This window comes from Hesperophylax consimilis, chromosome 8 (genome assembly GCF_061612785.1).
Source record: "Hesperophylax consimilis isolate HC1 chromosome 8, BYU_Hcon_1.0, whole genome shotgun sequence".
Taxonomy (NCBI): Eukaryota; Metazoa; Arthropoda; class Insecta; order Trichoptera; family Limnephilidae; genus Hesperophylax; species Hesperophylax consimilis.
The window spans coordinates 1,983,196-2,006,695 of record NC_142843.1 but is presented as its reverse complement, the minus strand read 5'-3'; the positions used below and the strand labels follow the sequence as shown (position 1 = coordinate 2,006,695).

The following is a 23,500-nucleotide window of genomic DNA, read 5'->3' as shown; positions in this document are numbered from 1 at the left end:
ATTCATTATTCTATGGTTGTACGCACTTGCTTCATGTGCTAGCTGCAAACAGAAGTGCTGCTATCTATAACTTTGAAAATGAACTGCTATTGAAGTTTTAATAAAATATTAAAGTAGGTGCACATTCTGTGTAGTTTTCCTCATAATTACAGAATATCGAGAAAAAAAAATCTTGAAAAGGAACTATATAATGTAACGCATAAACCAGTGAACTTTGAAGGATTTATTTTAGTGTCTATACATCATTGGAATTTGCATGCAAGATGTGTATAATCTATCAAAGTTGCAAGGCATTTAGATACAAATTGATTAATTTGTTTTTGAAAATGATTACACGCTCAGTGAACAAACTACAGACCGTTCTGCTTCTTGAACAGCCTTTAGACGGAACATTATCTTTGACAAAAAACTTCAAAGAAGGTTTTCCAAAAGATATCACTTTCAAATTCAACCAAATTTCGCTAATGGTTTGCGATCAAAAGACGGAATTATTATGAAATATGGATTTTACAGAGTATATAAAATTTTATAGTGATTTATTTTTGTGGTATTATGCTGTGTTGGGCTACCTCCTTCTTTAGCCAACGTTTCGGACAACATTACAGTGTCCATCATCAGGGCAGTGGTGAATCGAAGATTGTGGTGAAGTGTGTGTGCTTATTTATGTAGATGCGTTACCGTGATACCAGCTCCACTCCTTTAAGAGCTGGTAATAAAGTATAATTTACAATGGTTTTCTGTGTTTAGTTTTGGTGTAGCCGTCAATTACCAGATACCAAGAACTATTGAGGTAAGCCCCGTCGTTTTTATAAGTGATGTTGTTAACTTTCTTTCAATCTTCTTTGAATGGGGTCGCACTCAGGGCAGGTTTAGACCGAATTGGTCTTGAGATATTCCATCAAGCTTGTCGCGCATGTTATTGTGTCCCTTGGTAGCGCTGCCTCCGCTTTTTGAAATACCCTGTCGGCTTTTCAGGATGCGATGTGTTTTTTGATTTGTATGTGTCTCAAGAAAAGCCAGGCTGCCCAATGGATGGTTTCTTCTCTGCTTTCTTCTTCCTCAGATTCTCCAATCGTCGTACCTTCGTGTGAACTTCCTCCCCATAGATATAATTGGATTTGTACCAAGCGAAGGTAGCATTTAGATCTCGGTTGTTCTTTATGCATTACATTTAATTAGTAACCTCAATCTCAAACCGGTACTGGTGTGGTATTATTAAATATTTATATCTAGGAAGGTTTATTATGTTTGCATTGTGGTTACATGCTAACTGATAAGAGCCTATTATTGTGTACTGTGGTGCATCATTGTTTTATGCGCTGATTGTGTGCCCTTGAATGTAATGCCTCGCAATATCATTGTGTAATACAAATGCACACATTTATAACCAATATGTTAGTATTTTAAAATATGTAGTGCCATTGATGTTCCCGAAGAGGCCTTGTAAAAATTTAAATTATCATCAAAAATTTTAATTGTGTTGAAGTATAATCGATTATTTGTTTACTCAGCGCACTTACATTTTTTTAGGAACAAGGTTTACTGGGCAAGAATAGCAAAGTATAAGAAAAAACTGCTTACTCTGCTATTTGTAATAATAATAAATAATGCTTAGGTAATTTTTGTGAAATATCACAAGTGCATTTTAGAGATCAGTGTGAAAAATCAAACTAAAAATTTTCAAATTAAAATCAAGTTGTTTGCTGTTCATATAGATAACGAAAACTGATACATTTATAATAATATTATAAATGTACATATATCGGTCTTGGGGGCACAAGAGTGCGTGACTACTGTTAGAGTGAAAAAATTTAAAGATACATACTATGTTACAGAATTTAGTACAAGCTAGTCTAAAAAATATTTTCTTTAAATTAAACAATGTTAACAAATTTTAGTCACTCTTTTCAAATGTACTTCATTATTTTTCCAGCAAAACATCAAATTAAAAAGAGGTTGTGTTTTATAAACACGTCATATTAGAAAACATCAATGTTGTCAAATGTAATTATTTTTAATTTTGAGTGTTTGAACTTTTGCTATTTTCTAGATACAAAAGAGGGAGCGCATTGGAGACTTTCAGCGATAAAACTATTTGAGCTACATATTACCATCGACAAACCTTCTTCTTGTTTTGAATGTTGGGGTCAAAGGAGTTTGTAAGCGATTCACCGCTGTATCATTTTAGCAATATGTTTGCAATGAACTCACCAGCAAACAGGTCACCAAACGGCGAGCCGCCGAAGAACTCTCTGAAGACATCGTCGGGGTCCCGGAAGGTGAAGGGGAAGCCGTAGTGGAATTCGTAGTCCTCATCCGGCTGCGGCCGACGCGACCGCCCGTTGCTCAATCCCTCCTTGCCAAACTGGTCGTAGATCCGCCGCTTCCTCTCTACGGGAAGAAACCAACACACAGTCAGTCAGTCACTCACTCCCATCGTATTATATCAACCCGTGATAGATGCAAGAGAGATAGATGCTTTGTAACACTTTCAGACAGAAAGGCTTTCTAATTAAAAGCAAAAAGCAATCGAAATGACTTTAATGAAGTTCGTTGCAATGGTATAACTACTATTTGTATTAGAATGGGCTTAAATTCATTTTAACACTTCATATACATAGAATATTGTAATATTATTGACATTGAAACGTAAACAATTTTGATTCATGCAGGTAAATAACAATGTAATTTTGACGTTTATGGCACATATATTTAAAAAAATAACACCACACAGAAAAATTTACACACATTGTTTCTGGTCGTTTTGTGACCAGTCGAAAACAAAGGGGAAATTCATTTTTAATTTGATAATAAACAGCAAAACACAAAAATTAAATCAGTATCTGAAAATAATATAATGTATACGTATTAAATATTGAAAAACATTCTTTGGACACGCGTTTATGGTTTTCCGATTTGAGACAAAATATATGATATTAATCACATTATACATATTATTCTACCATTGCATTATTAAATAAATTTACATAAGATGAAATAATTACATCATGAAACAAGCTAAAGCATTTAATTTAGTATTTCCTACATTAAAATATTATTAGAAACATGAGTACATTGCTTTATACCAGTGGCAGCTCGTGACATAGTGCTAAAATTTGACATTATTGACGTTGTTTAGTCCAAAATGATTTTTAATTTTTTTCATCGAAAATTTGTTTTCTTGTTTGAAGATTATCATGAAAATTTCAGTTTGACAGTGCGCGCGGCACTGATTTTCTTAAAATCTTCATACAAAAAACCGAATTTTCGAAAAAAAAAAAAAAAAAAGAATTTCAGCTAGAAGAACAACATCAATAATGCCATTTTTTTAATATCAGCACTCAAGCACACCCAAAAGTCACGAGCCGGCACTGCTTTGTACATTATATCTCAAGATAAGTAAATGTTAAATCAAAAACGATTTGTGATAGCAGAATGATTTATTTATTAATTGTGTTAATTATTTCGCCTTACCGGGAGAGGAGGGGCCACTGTTATTATTATGTAAATAAAAAAGAATTCAGTTTTGCGTCAAATGCCAAAAACGCACCCATTAGAGTGCTGTACTAATTACTAATTAGTTTCCAATGAATACTAATTGAATTAACTTTGTAACCTTTTAGATGTAAATCTATTTAATTTAAATGCTTTGTAAGCAAACTCGGCTTTTATAGTACGTCATGCTTTTGTTGTTCGTAGGCAAATTTAACAGGAAATGGTTACATTACATTGGAGTTAAGTATCAATTTCCTATGAAGCACAAATCAAATTGATATGTACCTTTAGGTTCTGACAACATCTGGGCCAACCCCTAGAATATAATATAAATCATTTAGGATTAAAATCGTTTTTGATTAAAGAAAAAAAATTACCAAACAAATTTTTAAAAGTGGACAATAATAAATCATTTTTTTGTTGGAACAACTTTTCAATAACTTTTGAATGTTACACCCATCAATGTAAAATATGTATTATTGAAGAAGACGATAATGAAACATGAAACAGAACCAAGACACAGAAAAATAACAAAATAACAACTTAGAATCGAATAGGTAAAATAGGTATCCCATATAAATAAAAATCGGATATGTTTATCTGAGAAACTATCTAGATTAAAAACCAATTCTTTAGAAACTTGTAATCATTCAAAAATATAGCTGCCAAAGATATGGGAAAAATTAGTTGCAAGATAATATTGTTAATTCTGAATTTGTAATATGAGATTGACAAAAATGACGTATAATAATTAGGTCCCGACGGTCGAGTGGTTAGAGACGTGGTCCCGGTGAGGCAGAAATCCTGGGTTTGATTCCCAGTCGATACCGTTATCTTTTTATTTTTCTGTGTCTTGTTCTGTTTCATTTAGATTTATTAGTATTATCGTCTTCTTCAATGATACAATAATAAATTAATTTGTATGAAGAAAGATATTATTTATGATGTTTTTCATAAAAGCATATTTCAACGACAGAATAATATTATATAAATTACTCGATCTTAACGTTATCGAAAGCATTTGAGTAGCAAAAATAATGAATTTATTCTGCGAAATAAACACATAACCCTAAATAGATGGAGAAGCATATTCCTAAGATGAGCGACCGTGTTTGGTATTAAAGTACAAATCCTCATGTAATAATCAAATTACAATGAAACAATACGACAAACAACGGGGAGAAGCAGTGGCAGGGGCGGCAGCTGATTAGTAAAATCATAACAAAGTTAATAAATTATCTCATTAGTGAAATCCAAAAAACACCGGGTTAATTATTGCGGGGGAAATCGTTTTTAAAAGGGACCATTAACACCATTCCAGTTTGTTGACAAATCTAGCATTCAAATGATAAACCTTTCTGGCTTCGGCTCAGGGATTCGATACAAACCCTTGACTCGCTGACCAATTCGATGCTGTGATGGCAATAGGATAGATTACAGATTTTGTAATTTTAATTTTCTTCTAAAATTGTGGCAAACCGCTATTCCTTAATATGTCAAAAGTACACGTACAATTGCAAATATTACATCAAAATACTTATGAATAAGTAATAAGTAGATAAGGAAAAAATAATGATGTCGTTAAGTTAAATGAATTGAGGGGGTGTCAAGTACGCTACATTTGAAACAAAGTACTCGAAACCACCTTTTAATGCAATGAACCACTGTAACTTTGTATTTAAGTATGTATAACTAATACCCAGGCCAACCAGCAAACAGATACCTCTGATTGACATGTGACATAAAGTTACAGTGTAACCAAATCGATTGTTAAAGGTCGTTATATCCTATGGCCAATTGGCGTATTCTCAGTCCTAGTTAAATCAGTGTGGAGCCAGGAAGCCAGAGAGGTTTAGAGCATCTGCTCCATGTTACGTCATGTGTCTGTACCGAAGAAGCGGTGGAACGGAGTCTCTCCAAAGAACCCACGGAAGGAAAAGTGGCGATGTCCGTTGACTCCGCCTTTAGTCTGCGTGTACCTGTGGCCTTGGGTACCTCGTGCATCATAGATTTTCCGCTTGCTCTCTACAATTCGAAAAGATGCGCGCACACACAAAAGTGCGCAGCAAACCCACAACTTACAAAGTGAACATCATCTTAAATTAAGTTAACTATCAACTTTGCGTAAAGATCAATTATTTTTTCTAAGAACCTGATTAAAAATGTTGTGTAATAACTAATCTATCTATCAATCTCAATCTAAGCATTGAATTACTAATTAAATGAAGTGGAGTAGAAATGTAATATTCATTCGAGACAGACAAAGAAACCTTTCAACCGCTTATTCCAAAATATGTTAACTGGAAATTAAATATTACATAAATAGCATTTGATAAACACCAACATTTCAATATAAATACTGAAATGCCGCTTCAAGTGTATAAATAGCATTTGATAAACACCAACATTTCAATATAAATACTGAAATGCCTCAAGTGTATAAATTTAGGTGTATAATGAAATTTTACAATAATTAGATTATTTATATTATAATATGATTGTTTAATAGTTTAACAATGGATCTGGCAACTTACCATCAGAAAGAACTTCGTAAGCCTCTGAAATTTCTTTGAATCTTTTGTTTGCCTCGTCTGGGTTGTCTGGATTTTTGTCTGGGTGCCATTTTAAAGCTAGTTTGCGGTATCTGAAAGAGGAAAATTTTGGTTCACTTTTAACACTTTACAGAGGTCAAATATGAAATACAAACAATTTAATTTAGCCATAAAAAGGCGCATATAACAGTAAACGAACACTGCTTGAATTCGTAGCCAATACAAGAAGAGAGATATAACTTTAAAGGCCCATATAAAATTCAAGGAATTGATGGGTACAAAGCTTTGTGTGTATGATGATTGATGGCATACTGTGACTGTGACTGTGATTGTGATTAATGACTTATTCAATATGGTGGGTATCATCTATCGTATCGATTGTTAAGGGACCCCGATCGCATGATTGATTAAAACAGTTGTAATAAGTGGCAACGTATAGAATTACATTTCCTAGAAAATCATAAACAGATACAGAACAATCGATGTTGGTGTAACTGGTATATATAAACAAATACGTCATACATTTATTGAAATGAGTTTCAAACAAGCAACATTGCTAGCTTTTATTTAAAACAATGCAACTCAAATTATAATTAAAATAAAAAATATTTATACCTAATATACCTTCAAATGTCTGACAATTATTTCATTAATTCTGGCTTCAGAAGCATCTTCGCATTGTAAAACCTCGATATCGTTAAATCATTGACCATTTTTAAATAGCTTCTGGAATTGTTAAATTAACTTTACTACTAAAATTCACAATTGTTATTATCGTATATATTTTCAATATATTTATTTTGTAAGAAACAAACAGCTTTTAAATAATATGCAGTGATAGATATAAATATACAAGTTAATTTAAGTCAAGCCACAGAAGTTTCTTATGTTAAAGTGCATTAGAAATGAAGTTTTAGTTTCTTAAAATTAATTTGGTGTTAAAGGAAGGGGAGAGGAAGAGGAAAATAGGAAGAGGATAGGAGATGCTGCCGATACATTCCATACTCTCATATTAATAATCGATCGTACGCATTACTTCATATCAATATATAAAACCAACCGGTTTCAGTTCACCCTGAACCTTCATCAGGGTTGTGTAAACAAAGTATTAAATCAATAACAGAGTTACAGTGAATTAATAGGTAAGATAAAAGAGGAATAGAGAACATCAACTTTGTGGGAGGGCGAGGGGGAGGAAGCGTCGAAAGTAGGTGGAGAAGAGGGGAATATGTTTGGGGTTATTTGACAAGTCTAATTTTTTATTGAGTAAATTATTTATTTTTATGGATTTTTTATTTCCATACTAATACCTAACGTACTTTCACCCCTACCTCCCCCTCGCCCCCTGCCAAAGTTGATGTTTTCTCTCCCTCTTCTATCTTACCTATAAATGCACTGTAACTCTGTTATTGATTTAATGTTTTTATGTAACCTGATGAAGGTTCAGGGTGAACCGGAACCAATTGGTTTTATATATTAAAAATATATACAATAAAGTGGTATCAAAAACAAAGTTATTTTATTCTAATTATTATGCTATACACCTATTTCTCATTTTTTTTAATTTTTCCTGAAAACAAATATTGTTTTCGAAACTAGTTAAATTGTATGTTTTTAAAATAGCATTTCTAAATAATCAAATTTTAATACCAAAATCATGTCAAAACTGCTTACCACATTTTTACTTAATTTTTTTACCCCAAATGCAGAAAAAATTTCAAGAACACAATATTTTTCCTTATATTAACCATTTGGGTGCCAATCGTCGATTTTCGTCGATTCGTGTTTTAACGAAGATTGCCGATCGTCGATTTCCGTCGATTGCTTCAGTCGTGTTCTGATTCGTGCGTACGTCTGTATGTAAAATTCTCATTTTTTCGAAACGCCTGGACTTCGGGATCCTCCTCCGCGTGATTCTAAACCAATATTCTTTAATAAAAATCATCGAAATCCTTGAAAATTCAAAGAATTTATGGGGTTTTAAAAAAATATATAGTTTCATAAAAAATAATGTTTTTTTGGTGGCATTTTACAAGCAACTGTATGAATTTTTTTGGCACTCAAACGGTTAATCCTTTTGTTAGGGAATTTGTAAGAAAATTGTCACTTCAGTTTTTATCTCGTTCTTAGAATAATTTTTTTTTTTTAAGTTTAACCAAATGTTTAGGAATTTTGCTATTATTGCTTTGGTTATTTTTAGGATTTTACTCATAGCATTCAGTGAATATATTTAAGAAAAATTGAGAAAAATAAAGATTTCGCTTTCTAACACCGAAAAAATCACATTCTTTCCTCATGGTTCAAAAGGGATAAAAAATAATTTTATAATAAATGGATGCTGGGTCGTATTTGGCGCTAAGATCCGAAGAATTTTTAATGTATTTTCTTGTTAATCGGCTGGTAAATTAACCTATTTGTTTTTTTATTAATGGTGCATGTAACTTAAAAAGAAAAAATAACATGTTGGTACTTACGCTTTTTTGATTTCTGCGTCAGAGGCTGCCCGGGTGATGCCCAAAGTCCGGTAATAGTCCACCATCCTGCCGGCTCTAATGCTCTACCTCTCCCTCCACCACCTTCACCTGGAACAAGAGCACACCACTACCTTACTTTCTGTTCAAAGGTTCAAATGGTTCCATGACAACTGAACACACATTTCAAAAAGTGATATAAACTCTAATAAATTATTATAAGCAGTAATTAGTCGCCTGTAATATCAATACAAATTGAAAATATCTCCCGAGTAAAAATAAATGCGGCCGACGGGAATTGAACCCGCGCCTTCTGATTTCCGGTCAGATGCTCTGGCATTGAGCCACGTCGGCTTATTCCCAACCCGCCAAATAATTCAAAATGTACTAGTACTTCAATCAACAATTACTGTTTATTATACACGGTGTCCGGAAACTCGTAGTACAAGCGGGAAATTGGAGAATCTACACCACATAGGGAACCCAAATAAACATAAAGTTTTTTGATTTGAGCATTTTCACAAAAAAAAAAAAACCAAAAAAAAATATTTTTTGGCTATTTTAGGGTTAAAGTTTTTTCTGGTGTTTAGGGTTGAACAACAGATGTTTTAACCCTGCAGAGCAGAAATATTTTATGATTACACCGGATTAAATGAAGGGTGATTTCAAAATAATGCTTCAAATCCGAGTTTCTTCATTTGTTTTACTTTCAAATAGTTTTAATTAGTTGGGTACTTTGATCTTCAGTAATAATTTATAAGAATTTGATTAAAAAAAAAAAAAATCAACTTCTAACTCGATTTACTCGATAACGAAAGCTCAAATAAAAAAAAATATACTACAAAATCGACTCCAAATGTGATGTAGATTCACCAGTTTCCCGCTTGTACTACAAGTTTCCGTGTATATATGTATATATACGTTTTTTTTTTTTCACCTGTAAACAACCAACTTTATTGCTTATAATAATTTATTATCCTTTGTACAATGCATAAAAATCTTGTTTTATAAACACTAGTTTATCATTAAAAAAAAATAATGATATAAACTCATTAAAAGCAAAGATGGTGGCATTAAATGCTTGAACCATTTTGTATGAATATTCCCAAATTTTGGATCAACACTCAATAAACTGGCATAGGGAATTTAGATGCAACACAGACGCAACTTAGATGCAGCTAGCATTTACTATTATATACTCAGGCTTACTAAAAAACGTGATGTAAATATTACGCAGTGCGTAAGTTCAGAGCAGTGAAAGACCTGACTTATTACCAATTTCGTTTGTTTGGTTAAAACGGTCTTAAACCAAGCTCGAAGCCGACTTTACCACACCAAAGTTGAACCACCACCTATGTAGGTATTATATTTAAGGTGCGGGTAATAATTTATATACGTAGATTTACGATGCACGTTCCTTTCGAATGCTCCATGAGTGCATATGAGCTCTGCCTGGGAATACTCTAGTAGACTATATTACTACTACCTAAGTACTACATACCTATACTAGGTACTTTCAATTTATTAATCCTTAGACAATTGCTATTCTATGTTGTTTAAAAAATTAGAAGCTATATTTCCAGTCAGCAATATTATTTGCATGATAGTTTTATGTGCGTTCGTCATTTGTGCAGGGTTGGGCTTAGGTTAATATCTATTTAATATTCTTAATGTATTTGCGGCTAGTTAAACTCCGCTTGATTTGTTTATAAGTGTGTTGGTTGATTGAATCAGTGTGTGATGGAAGCATTACAAATGGCAATGCACTTACCACAGTGTAATGATGAAAAGTAGAAATTTCATGTCAATCGTAATTGAAAGCAATCTTCAAAGAACGTGTTATAAGATAAAACACAGCAAAACAATAAATTAACATGCTACAATTGGAGTGCAAAACCAAAAGAGTTATTTTGTTCATTTAGTTTTTTTTTACATTAGCTCCACACAGGAAGCCCTGAGGAAAATAATTTCCCCGAGGACCTAGCCAAATTTTCCGTCAGCATTACAGTGTCATCAGTACACATCTGTCCTGATGATGGAAACTAAACACTTTCCGCTGTGGCTAACGAAGGAGGAAGCGCAACACGGCATAATACCCTAAAAATAAATATAAAATATAATTTGAAGAATCCAGTCCAAATTTACGTCATTTGCACCTCAGTACCCCTAGGAAAACAATATAATCCCTTTGCTTGGAGCAAATTATTTAGCTTTATAATACAGGGCGTACGGCGGCGTATATATTTTCCCATACAAACAATTAACCCTTTTTACCTAAAAACTACATTGAACATTAGAATTTCGAAAAAGTTATTCATATTTTTTACTTCTAAAATCACGTAGAATCACCCCCGAATTAACCGCGGATTCTCTGTATAATACATCAATAATGTATTTAGCACATAATATCGTATTTTTTACTTCTAAAATGACGTAGAATCACCCCCGAATTCTCTGTATAATACATCAATGTATTTAGCACATAATATCGTAACTCTTTTGGGCCTGCGCAAGTTAAAAAATAATTCCTATTCGTTGCGGTCTTCGCAAAGAATATAACGTTTCAGATAAATATTATATAGCTAACAATAAAATAACAATTTATTGGTAATAAAATAAACAAATGTAATGCTTTTGACCTAATAAGTGATTAATTATTTAAATTCGTAGCATGATTTTTTCATAAATTAATTATGACGATAAACAGATGCCGCACTATAACACTGTTATTCCGCGAACTACATCACTTCGCTGGCACCGAACAACTGAATCCATAATTCATACGATAAATAAATAGCGTACATCTGGGTTCCTTGTTGATTATAATAATATGATAAGTGACACAATAATTTGACCAACTTTATAAACTCGAACGTTGGTACATATACATAATAATTGCAATGGACTTTAACGTCTTTAATGGCTGCAAAATAATCCATAATATTATCATTTTAACCCTTTAAGCTACTAGCATATTGACCGTCATTATCATTTCTTAAAAATGCTGTCAAAAAGTCGAAGAATTTGTGTGTAACACTTACAATAAAATCGAAATTAATGGCTTATTGCTGAATGTATTCAGTATGAAGTAATACGCTTTCAACTTTTATTGTTAGAAATAAACATATAATTGTCGAAATATTTTTTTTTTTTAATCAAACAAAAAAATTCTCGCCTTACGTTTTTAGGTCTTATTACTGAACTAAAATAATACGATTATAAACATTACCGCCACCTCACTTTTTTGTCATTTCATATAAAAATTCACAAATTTTATTAATTTTTTCTCAAATTGCGGACGGAACCTTTTTTTTATTTATTTTTTTATTTTATTAGGTAAAATATTTTTTACAATTCAAGTTTTCCAGTAATGTAGGCCTCATTGGGTGGCTTGCCCGTGCTGAGGCCTTCATTTTATAATATGAAATATAAACTACATAATACATTTTATGAGAAAAATTATACATTTAAAATTAAAAATACATAATAATATATTTAAAATTTAAAAAAAAATAGTACATTGAAAATAATCTTGTGTGTTTGTGAGTGATGTGTGTTTATATTGGTTTTGTGTGTTACGTGTAGGTTTTATTTTTATTTTATGCTATGAAATTTTGGTAATATTGTCTTTTTTGTTCTTAAATCCATTTTGTAATTTTGTGTGTGAATTTATTTTTATTTTCCTCAATTTTAATTTCAAGTTTTAAACTGTTGAAAGCTTTTATTGCATGGTATTGGTAGTGTATTTGATTTTATAGAAATGTAGTTAGTACATTGTAATTATTCTGTGGTTAACTTCTATATTCGAATATAATAATATTTTTTGTTAAAAATTTCTAATTTTTTCATCAATCAGCCTCGAAATATCTACATTTGTAAATTATTGTAATGTGTTTATATATTCAATAAAAAAAATTAAAACAAATTAAAAAAATAAAGATTTGTGTTTTCTCTTTCTAACACCGTTTAGTTTATATTTCTAACTATGACGGTAAGGGAGACAACTAATTCTATGAGACCAAAGGAGTTTTTCCGAAAAGCGAACAAATTGACTCTATGGGTAATAACTGTTTGTTCCCAAAACCGAACAAATTAGCCTGAGGAGTTAATAGTCTTCGATGAGTCCGTTAATCAACATTCGTGAGGTCTTTAATGTGCTTACATCATAATTCTAAAAATCTTGTGAATGATGTAATGAATGACTTCCCTATTACACTTTTGATAAGAATTTCCACACAAAAGCATTTTTAAAAGGTGGTTCTCATTAAGGTACGGCGGGTTGGTTGCCTTATAAAACATTTAAGTGATAAATAATGTTGTATTTGAAAGGAACATCATAATAAACGCTTTGTTCCCTGCAGTGAAAGCATGATGTAATGTTGGGAGATAGTTGATGTTAATGCGGTTACTGGTTGGTCGGCCGTTGGTTGGTTGCCTCCCACACAGGACCAACTTTAATGGGACAGACAACGTAGCATAATAAATTCATATGAAAGGCCCGAGTGGCGGATTTATTGGAAAAATTTACGAGCATCGTTCCGAAAAACGCGAGCGTTTTATGGATGACGATTTGGACATAAAAATCGGCTCCTTTATGTCGAAGTAGGTAACAACTCATTTTTACGATTGAATAATTATACATTTTCTAGTTGCAGCGATATTATGAGACAGAAAAACGAAGATACCTAAATTTGAAGCTTCTGTTTCAGGCGTACGTGCAGGGGAAAAGGTTGTCAAAAATACCAGTAAAACATAACTTTACTTGTTATAGAACTACGAAAAAATAATATGTACTTTTCTTTGACCCTGCACGGAGAAAAATGAGTTGCTGATTTATTAAAAATCTCTTAAAATTATCCGTAATCCGGTTAAAAGATATAGGAACACGTGTTCCGACATCGCAATAATACGTTCCTCTTTTACTAAAAGTATAAAAGAAAACCTATCAATTCATTCGTTGACGGCCTGCAGTCCCGTTTTTAACCGGATTACGAATAATTTATTAAATTATCAATATTTCATATCAGTAAGTTTTCTCCGTGTGAGAGGCCTAAATGATCACCACAAAGGTTCGTTGGCCCTGAGAGGGCATGAAGTCAGGACTCGGGACACTTCGTGGAAATCAATTTATTAAGACTTTTATTATTATTATAAGGCCTTATCCCCAATGCTTACTCAGAAACACTAAGATGAAATGGAAAATAATTGAGGAAATTGAGAGCTTCCAAAGAAAACGTGATTATGCTCTCCTTAAAAGGGTTGGACATAATATTTGGGATTCTTGGGAGGTTCACAGAAATTCACGAAGACAAAGAAGCCCAGAGCTACAGAAGACATGATGCAAAATTGGAGCTACACATTTCATATAATTATTACCATATTTCTCTTTTACATTTTCTTCGGAAACCATCGAACCAGAAAGTAGGTCGCATTTTCTTTGTTTTAACTTGGGTTTTACGATGTGACGACCAGCCAATTACCGCCAATGTCTTTGATGCTTTTAACGGTGGGTTTATACCTCAATTTACAATTTCCCGCAACTTATCCGACCGGGTGGTCATTTTGTTTATCATATTAGGTAGATATGTATTATACATGTATAATATCCAAGCGCTATCATTTTTCTCAGCGCTAGATTGTCAATGGGCGACAACATTATTAGAAATTCGGCAGAGTAAATCACAAAGTGTTCGCCGCGTAGGCATCTCATTAATTTTGACCAAAAAAAACTCGACAAAACATATTTTATTTAATGCCAACGAATTCATATTGAAGCGCTCAAATTCGCTGAATTTAAATCAGAGAACCGAAGGCGTCGGGAGTTATTTGCAAACGAAACATAATAATATTATAAAATTTAACGTCTGCATTTACGTATTTAGCTGTATGAGTGCAGTTTTATTATTAACACAAGAAAAAATATTATGTTTGAGTAAAATAATTAAATAGCACAATAACAAAACAGAATATAAATTGATTCATTTTTACGACTTACAAAAGAAATATTTGACAATGAAAGCACAAGGAGAAAAATGATCATTGCTGATTTATTAAAATCCTGTTAAAAACGATATTGCAGTTTGCAATTTGTTTCTTAATAAATTTTGAGTACATTCATAATATATGAGAACACGTGTTAATGTACCTGCGTTTGTCCTGATAATATACAATGACGAATTGCGAAAATATTAGAATTTTTATGAACACGCGTTCCGACGTCGCGATAACACATTCGTGTTTTACTAAAAATTATTAGGAAACCTGTCAATTCAGTCCTGCAATTCAGCATTTTATCGTATTACGAATAATTCTTAATAAATTAGCAATATTTTATATCAGTAAGTTTCAGCACTCTCAAAATACGGGAATACACCCTGATGCATAATTATTTATGACAAAAATATTAAAAACGACAAATTTTGATATACTCGTAACTTGTGAATTCTTTGCAGTTTTCACACCAAAATTCTCGGCGCAATTCTTACGGTGCAACGGCCGCTTTTAAATCGGCGCATATCTGCACATCTGCAGTGCGGCTCGCTATTCGGCCGAGTTCAAAACATCTGTTCTGTGCCGATATTATGTCACGAGGCTGTGCTGCACTGTGCCTGTAATCACAACTCAGTTTCGATTTCTTCCGATTGTCAGGTAATGCACGTTATACAATATACAGGTTGGCCGCCATGGCCACCATCGCTGCCGGTTGTATTCCGTGGGATGGCCGAGATACAAACTAGTTTTCGCAGATGGACGTGCGAACGGCGAACACTGATTTCAAAGGGGGTGCCATCGTCTGCGAACTGATGATAAGATACAAGATTGTAACACTTTAAAACTGAAGCAATGCGTAGGTACCGATGTTTACTCTCCCTCTCTCTTTCGTGAGAGATTCCAGCAATAAAACTACGTCAGAGACGGTTTGGTGTATTTTTGAGACAGCTTGTCTCCTGCTGCTTTTGGTCACACTAGCGCTAGCCGATTAAGCCGAGCCGATGGAAAGACAAACAAACACACATTAGTGGGTTATTTCAATGCTCTCTTCTCTCCCTCCCTCCCAAGACCCGACAACGGAAGTGGAAATGTAAGAATTTATTTTATGTGCTATACAAGTCGAGCATCTCCAATATTGAAAGCCGATCGGATTAACACCCAAGGACCGTATTTAATTTGACAAGACGGCCAGGATCATCTTTGCCTACCCCTGCAGGGAAACGGCGTGATGGTTAGTTAGTTAGTTAGATGATCAAGGAACCGAACATTAAACTTTTTAGCTGTGGGCTACTTGGAAAATGAGGGCGAAAATAGGCCCCAAAAATAATGTTTTGATGATACTTCCTAGATTCAGAGTTCTGTAACTTGAAAAGCCTACATTTTATGAAAAAGCATGAATAACCAGTTACAATATACCTAAATACAAATTTGTCGAAAACCACTTTATTTTAACACATCTCTTTAAATGTTTCAGAAGTGTCCTTCCTTCATTATTAACCATTACCTTCATTAACTTACATAAGATTGGTTTACAACAATTTTGTGTTTTTATTTAAATTATGGCAAGCCACAAAGTAAATTCTTTCAAGAATATGAATTATTTTATTTGAAAATTATTATTTACCGGGAAATTAACAAAAAGTACGAAAAATTGTGTCATATTTTCCAAAATGGCACCATTTCCACAGTTCTAAATATTAATAAAAAATGTATTATGTTATAGAATGTCTTGGAACATAGCGCGTAGGGAAGGTAGGTATCTGCCAAATATCAAAATGTATTATGTTATATAATTTCTTAGAACATAGCGCGTAGGGAGAGTGGGTATCAGCCAAATATCAAAATGTTATAGAATGTCTTGGAACACAGCGCGTAGGGAAGGTAGGTATCTGCCAAATATCAAAATGTATTATGTTATAGAATGTCTTGGAACATAGCGCGTAGGGAAGGTAGGTATCTGCCAAATATCAAAATGTTATAGAATGTCTTGGAACATAGCGCGTAGGGAAGGTAGGTATCTGCCAAATATCAAAATGTATTATGTTATATAATTTCTTAGAACATAGCGCGTAGGGAGAGTGGGTATCAGCCAAATATCAAAATGTTATAGAATGTCTTGGAACACAGCGCGTAGGGAAGGTAGGTATCTGCCAAATATCAAAATGTATTATGTTATAGAATGTCTTGGAACATAGCGCGTAGGGAAGGTAGGTATCTGCCAAATATCAAAATGTTATAGAATGTCTTGGAACATAGCGCGTAGGGAAGGTAGGTATCTGCCAAATATCAAAATGTATTATGTTATAGAATGTCTTGGAACATAGCGCGTAGGGAAGGTAGGTATCTGCCAAATATCAAAATGTATTATGTTATATAATTTCTTAGAACATAGCGCGTAGGGAGAGTGGGTATCAGCCAAATATCAAAATGTTATAGAATGTCTTGGAACACAGCGCGTAGGGAAGGTAGGTATCTGCCAAATATCAAAATGTATTATGTTATAGAATGTCTTGGAACATAGCGCGTAGGGAAGGTAGGTATCTGCCAAATATCAAAATGTTATAGAATGTCTTGGAACATAGCGCGTAGGGAAGGTAGGTATCTGCCAAATATCAAAATGTATTATGTTATATAATTTCTTAGAACATAGCGCGTAGGGAGAGTGGGTATCAGCCAAATATCAAAATGTTATAGAATGTCTTGGAACACAGCGCGTAGGGAAGGTAGGTATCTGCCAAATATCAAAATGTATTATGTTATAGAATGTCTTGGAACATAGCGCGTAGGGAAGGTAGGTATCTGCCAAATATCAAAATGTTATAGAATGTCTTGGAACATAGCGCGTAGGGAAGGTAGGTATCTGCCAAATATCAAAATGTATTATGTTATATAATTTCTTAGAACATAGCGCGTAGGGAGAGTGGGTATCAGCCAAATATCAAAATGTTATAGAATGTCTTGGAACACAGCGCGTAGGGAAGGTAGGTATCTGCCAAATATCAAAATGTATTATGTTATAGAATGTCTTGGAACATAGCGCGTAGGGAAGGTAGGTATCTGCCAAATATCAAAATGTTATAGAATGTCTTGGAACATAGCGCGTAGGGAAGGTAGGTATCTGCCAAATATCAAAATGTATTATGTTATATAATTTCTTAGAACATAGCGCGTAGGGAGAGTGGGTATCAGCCAAATATCAAAATGTTATAGAATGTCTTGGAACACAGCGCGTAGGGAAGGTAGGTATCTGCCAAATATCAAAATGTATTATGTTATAGAATGTCTTGGAACATAGCGCGTAGGGAAGGTGGGTATCAGCCAAATATCAAAAGTATCGCATATATTTCTACCTCAAAAGTCATTATGACTGAAGTAAATCATTCATCGACATAAATAACATATTTAGATTGTCGTGAGAGGCGAGCTACATTAGCGCAGCGCAGTGTGGGATTACTTGTCCCGCGGAGTGACGTCACGCGACGATTGTTTTCAGATATCTCCTCCGCGTGCAACAGACAGACTAACAGACTGGCTTACATCTCCCATCTCTCCCGCTGAAGGTCCCCGAGACGTCACGCAGTGGGTGGGACACTTGAGCACGCGAGATCTCGAGCAGCGCACTTCTCTCTCTTGAAACACTACCTGTTTATAACAATCGTGACAGCCGTATCGAATCGCATTCCAAACAGATTAGTATCGAATAATATAATAACACGGCGAACCTGTCGCGATCTGCCCACTGCGCTAATTCAGATTAAGTACGAATAGATTCACTTTTATCATCATTCCTCAATACAAGAAAAATATGCGAATTTATAACATAATACCTAGTGGAACCAGCCTATTACTTTGTAACATAAAAAAATGTTTACATGTTATCGTCATCGGTTAAAATAAAACAACTTCTATTTTACAACGCTTATATTTTACTGCCATTTACAGGACCTCATTACACGGCAATTACAGTGTACAATAATAACCTACCACAAAACATCAAACCAACACAAAAAATAAAAATATTCTCACTTTAATAAATGTCATTACACTTTACTATAAATACTAAACTTATACTCCCAGCTCCCAGTACATAATATATTACAAAATCAAGAGACGATGTTGCTATTTGATGTAATTTTATTACCATGTGTTTTGTGTACTACGGGATTATTTTTTTTATCTGCATGATTTTTCTTTTATACATTTTCCAGATTAACTGTTATAAATCCTATCTATTTAACAGTATAACACATTTTTTTCTATTGAACAGCATAACACATAATTTTTTTGTATTGAAAATATGCACATTATTTTTTTGTATTGAACACCATAACACATCATTTTTTCTATTAAGCAGCATAACACATTACTTTAAAAAAAAACAAGTTACGATAATCTAATAACATCATTGCGAACTACCTACAATCATCAAACATACTTATTTCAATAGTGGGTCTGTCTGTGAGTGAACTCTGGCTCAATGAACTCAGATTTGCTTTGAATTTAAGTGTCGTTTTCAAAAACCGAAACTGATTTTGTCAAGAAAAGTTCAAAAAAGCTATAAAGTAGGTACCTGCCAATAAGTTTCATTATATGTTAAAAAACATTTTAATTGTATTTTCAAAATTGAAAATGATCTATCAAAAATTTACACATAAATTGTTAACTTAAACTATAACTGACCAAGAAAAATACTCGCGAAAAATGCTGTTACAAAGTTGATGCTTAATTTTTTTTTTTGATCATTCTGCAGCAATAATTTATTGTCCTTGTTCTGAGGTGTTCTTTACATAAATTTTCAGCCTCACAAATCCTACAATTATAATATCCCGTAATTTTTCACGGGTCTCCGTTGGTTATTACATAAAATTGGTGACGTTATTCGTATAACTAGGTATTATGAAATTGAGTACATTGGACTACAAACAACTAAAGTAGAAGCATATTCAATGATTGCGTAAATGGATTCTCTCACCTTTGCGAGATAAACGCAATGAACTTAACGGTAGTTGTGTGTGTTGTACAACTCTGTATTATTATACAGGGTGTATCGGCACGTACCCGACAAACTTTAACCAGCTATTCCTTAGCATATTTGGAGTAAAAAATCTTATGTGCACTTTGCTGTCCGGTAACGTATTTTTTTAATAAAAAAATTATATTCATATTTTCACCACATGTCACCACTGTTTTATCGTTTGTCAAAGTTTGAAAACTCATCTGGCAATATTTTATTCGAATTCCGTTGAATAATGCAAGTGTGTAACTATATTGGCGCACTTTTACAATCACAACGAAATGGCACGGCACCATTCGTCTCATTTTTAACTATTATTATTTAGTGTGTGCGAAAGAGCGAAGACGCTTTTCGACATACTTGCTTATAACAGCTGTTGAACACGAAAAGCAATGCCAATGACAGTGATGTAGTGTGGAAATTTTTAATTTTTTTTCTTTTTAATTGAAAAAAAAATGCTACCGGACAGCAAAGTGCCGATAACATTTTTTACTCCAAATGTGCTAAGGAATAGCTGGTTAAAGTTTGTCGGGTTAGTGCGGATACACCCTGTATAGGTAGTATGAACTGATCAAATGTAATAAGACGTTAATCGGACTGACCCGTCGAGCGTGCATGGCGTTACTGAATGTAACGCTGTACCAGTACGCTCGTCAAGTCAATTCCCATTGACAACTAATATTTTATAATAAAAATGAGAGACAGAAATTCTTTTAAAATGAAAAAAATGTAAATCACTGATAGTTCAATACTTAGCAGAGGCTAATCTGTAAAAATTACACTCAGCCGTGGTGGTAACATCGAAATTGTGGATTTGAGTCAATGATATTACAGTACATACAAATAGACACGTTATTTATTGCCTCACAAAATTAACGCAAAATGGAGCAAAGTAAATTCTTAATTCAAACGTTGTTCACGAAACGTCTATATGACAAAGATAAGACATTCAAAGAATATTTATGTATGTGTGGGTATATAGGACCGGGCAGCGTTTATGTATATAAAAGTTGCGCGGAATTCACATTCTACATCACGGGTGTGATTAAGATGACAATATACGCTTACTCGCTTTTACTAAGGCGAATAAGGAACGCTGTATGAGACGACCTACCGACTGTAATTGTATATTTATTTCTGCATTTATCGTTTTCGGGTAGCTAAAAGCCTTGTGAATAATTGTATTTATTGATAATAATAAATGATATCCGTGTATTTACGAATGCTGTTTTAGCTCGTGAAAGATTTTTGCACCTTTCCACTTTTTCATTTTGAAAATGATTTAGGTGCTAAGCGGGTTTGGTAGAAACAAATGTAGCGAATTGGCAGACTGAGCTACAGCAACGCGTGGCGGGGTATCAAAGGCACAGGAAGGCATTTTGTTCACAAAAAAGAGCGGCTTGTTTGTGGCAGCTGGTGACAGCTTGTCTGATGAACGAACTTGTATGTGATACTAAACGCAATAAATCTCAAGTATGTCCACTGGACCTAGTTCAATGAAACCATGGCCGTCGTCTCAGTACACGCCTGCGTATTATATTATGGTTGAATTTACCACATGATGTGACGGCATGTTTACGTTTACAACAGTTTGGCGTATCTATGCAAGTAGGTACTATTACGTGATGCTATATACAAGATGCAAATGATTCGATTTAACGCAGCTTTTTTTAAGGAAATGCCAAACCTGTTTATTTTAAATTTATCACCGATACAAGAGAATAAAATCAAGACCGGTAATGAGCTAGTCATATCGCCTTATTGGGGATGTGATTAAGAGCTACGTCATTAAATTGGCCGAAAACGTGTTTTTAAGGATTCGGAATTATTCATCATTATTAGGTTGCGTGCAATGATGCAACCCTGCAACGATTATGATTCCGAGCATCGTAACCGCAGGTAGTAGGAATCTTTAGGGTTATAATCGTAATCGCAGATTAAAATAATGCTAAAAAATAAATACAAGGTAATATCTAACTAACAGATAAACATTTATAAATGCCCACCATTATTCCATTTCCATACTATCACAATCTCAAGAAGAAGTAGGAGGTAGAGGAAGAATATGCAGGAGGTTTTCTAGGAATTTTTAAGATTTTTTTGCTAGGAATTACAGAAGAGCACGTATGAGACGATGTATGAATGTTAATGAGGCAAGGAGTGTGTGCCAAGACCGACTTAATTGACGGTCAATCCTCTCTTCCCACCCCTGCTGGCAAACGGCGTGATGGTTAGTTAGTTATGATTTTTAATACATTTCATAACACAAATTTTAAACTATTATTGTAATTGTAATCGATATTGTTAGCCAATCAATAATGTATCTGCACCTATCTAATACTAATCATAACCATATCAGAGGATTGTCCTCTTGAAAAAACTCTCAAAAAACACTAAAAACGATACAGACAACAAATAAATACAATTAAAAAAAACTTTATTCCAACTCAGCACAAGACAGTCAAGACACCCTAGTGAGGAGGACGGAGAAATACCATTACTATTAATAAATTCACCATAATATTTAGTATGTACAAAATATTAGACTAAATAAATTTAAAAAAATAAAAATCATAGAATTGCAGATTGATTAATCGAAATCGTATGGTCATTGATTGATTAATCTTAATCGTATAGTTATCGATCGATTAATCATAAGCGTACATGATTGGTTATCGTAATCGTACAATTAACTATCAATCAATCGTAACCGTTATAGTAAGTGATTGATTAACCGTAATCGTACAAATATCAATCAATTAATCGTAACCGTTATCGTACGTGATTGATTACTCATAATCGTACAATTTCCAATTGATTAATCGTAATCTAGGTGATTACTTAATCGTAACCGCAATCGTAGTTGATTGATTAATCATAATCGTACAATTTCCAATTGATTAATCGTAATCTAGGTGATTACTTAATCGTAACCGCAATCGTAGTTGATTGATTAATCATAATCGTACAATTATCAATGGATTAATCATGACCGCATTCGTACTTGATTGATTAATCATAATCGTACACTTATCAATGGATTAATCGTAATCGTACAATTTTCCATGGATTAATCGTAATCGTTCGAGATCGTATAATCATACTCGTCGAGTACGAATTGTTGCATCACTATTCATAGAGTTACAATATCAATCACCCAATAGCAACAATCATCTTTTTGAAGTACAATTTGCTATTACAGGAATATAAAGATAGATAATTACGTTTAAAATATAAATATTTATAAACCTGACCTTGGCGATCCGTCACGTCGTGTTGTATCGCCAACAGGCGGAGATAGCCTGATTCGATTCGGTTAGTTAGCAGACTGTTCTAAGCAATAACAACCGGCGAACATAACAACACTTCGTAGATGATTGCCAAATTGATCAAAATGTATTGTATTTTCTATTTGATTGTATCAAACGAGATGTATCTGCAATTTTAAATTAAAGTGGTAAATTACCACGAGAGAGATCGCCTCAGCATGTTTCATATTTAGAAGGAGTGCATTTTGCGAAGTCATCCGATAGGGAAAAAATAATACTTCTGCTGGTGAAGCATGTCTGCATTATTATTAGTCGTTTGATGGAGATAAAACTTGTATGCATGTAATCGGTATTAAATTATGTTACTTCTGGAGAAACAGTACAGAAAGAAAGCCAATATGTAATGAGTTATTCTTATCTCAAAACCAGGAACATGATAGGTATTAAAAAAACAATAGCCTTCGTAGTTTGGCGAAGACATGAGTGATTTTTTTTTGCTGTGTGCCCCTATCAATTTGCTCGTCTCATAACTTTAACTTTGTAATGTAAAAACTTACATCATTCATATCTTCAACAATACATAATCATTGCGTAAGTTGTTATTAGGTATATTTAAAAAATAGGAAACCATTAACGTTACACTAAAATGAAGTTCCTGTATACATTTTAATTTATTTTTTTATTTGTACATTATTTTTTACAATTTAT

The 23,500-nt window shown here is 33.4% G+C and overlaps 1 protein-coding gene across 5 annotated transcripts in view; it reads right to left on the bottom strand.

Moving 5' to 3' along the window:
• The window catches only part of mrj (DnaJ heat shock protein family (Hsp40) member B6 mrj), a 192,191-nt gene that overhangs the window by 4,389 nt on the left and 164,302 nt on the right, over positions 1 to 23,500 (bottom strand). For 3 of the 5 annotated variants that reach the window (XM_089634738.1, XM_089634739.1, XM_089634737.1), the window contains 4 exons: positions 8,522 to 8,629; positions 6,030 to 6,139; positions 5,386 to 5,520; positions 2,212 to 2,391 (listed from right to left, as the gene is read on the bottom strand). In XM_089634738.1, coding sequence (XP_089490864.1) covers positions 2,212 to 2,391; positions 5,386 to 5,520; positions 6,030 to 6,139; positions 8,522 to 8,586 — 490 coding nt within the window. In that variant the 5' untranslated portion in view covers positions 8,587 to 8,629. Of the gene's footprint in view, positions 1 to 2,211; positions 2,392 to 5,385; positions 5,521 to 6,029; positions 6,140 to 8,521; positions 8,630 to 10,289; positions 10,401 to 23,500 lie in introns of those variants that run through there. The other 2 variants (XM_089634740.1, XM_089634742.1) reach the window with 2 other exon arrangements.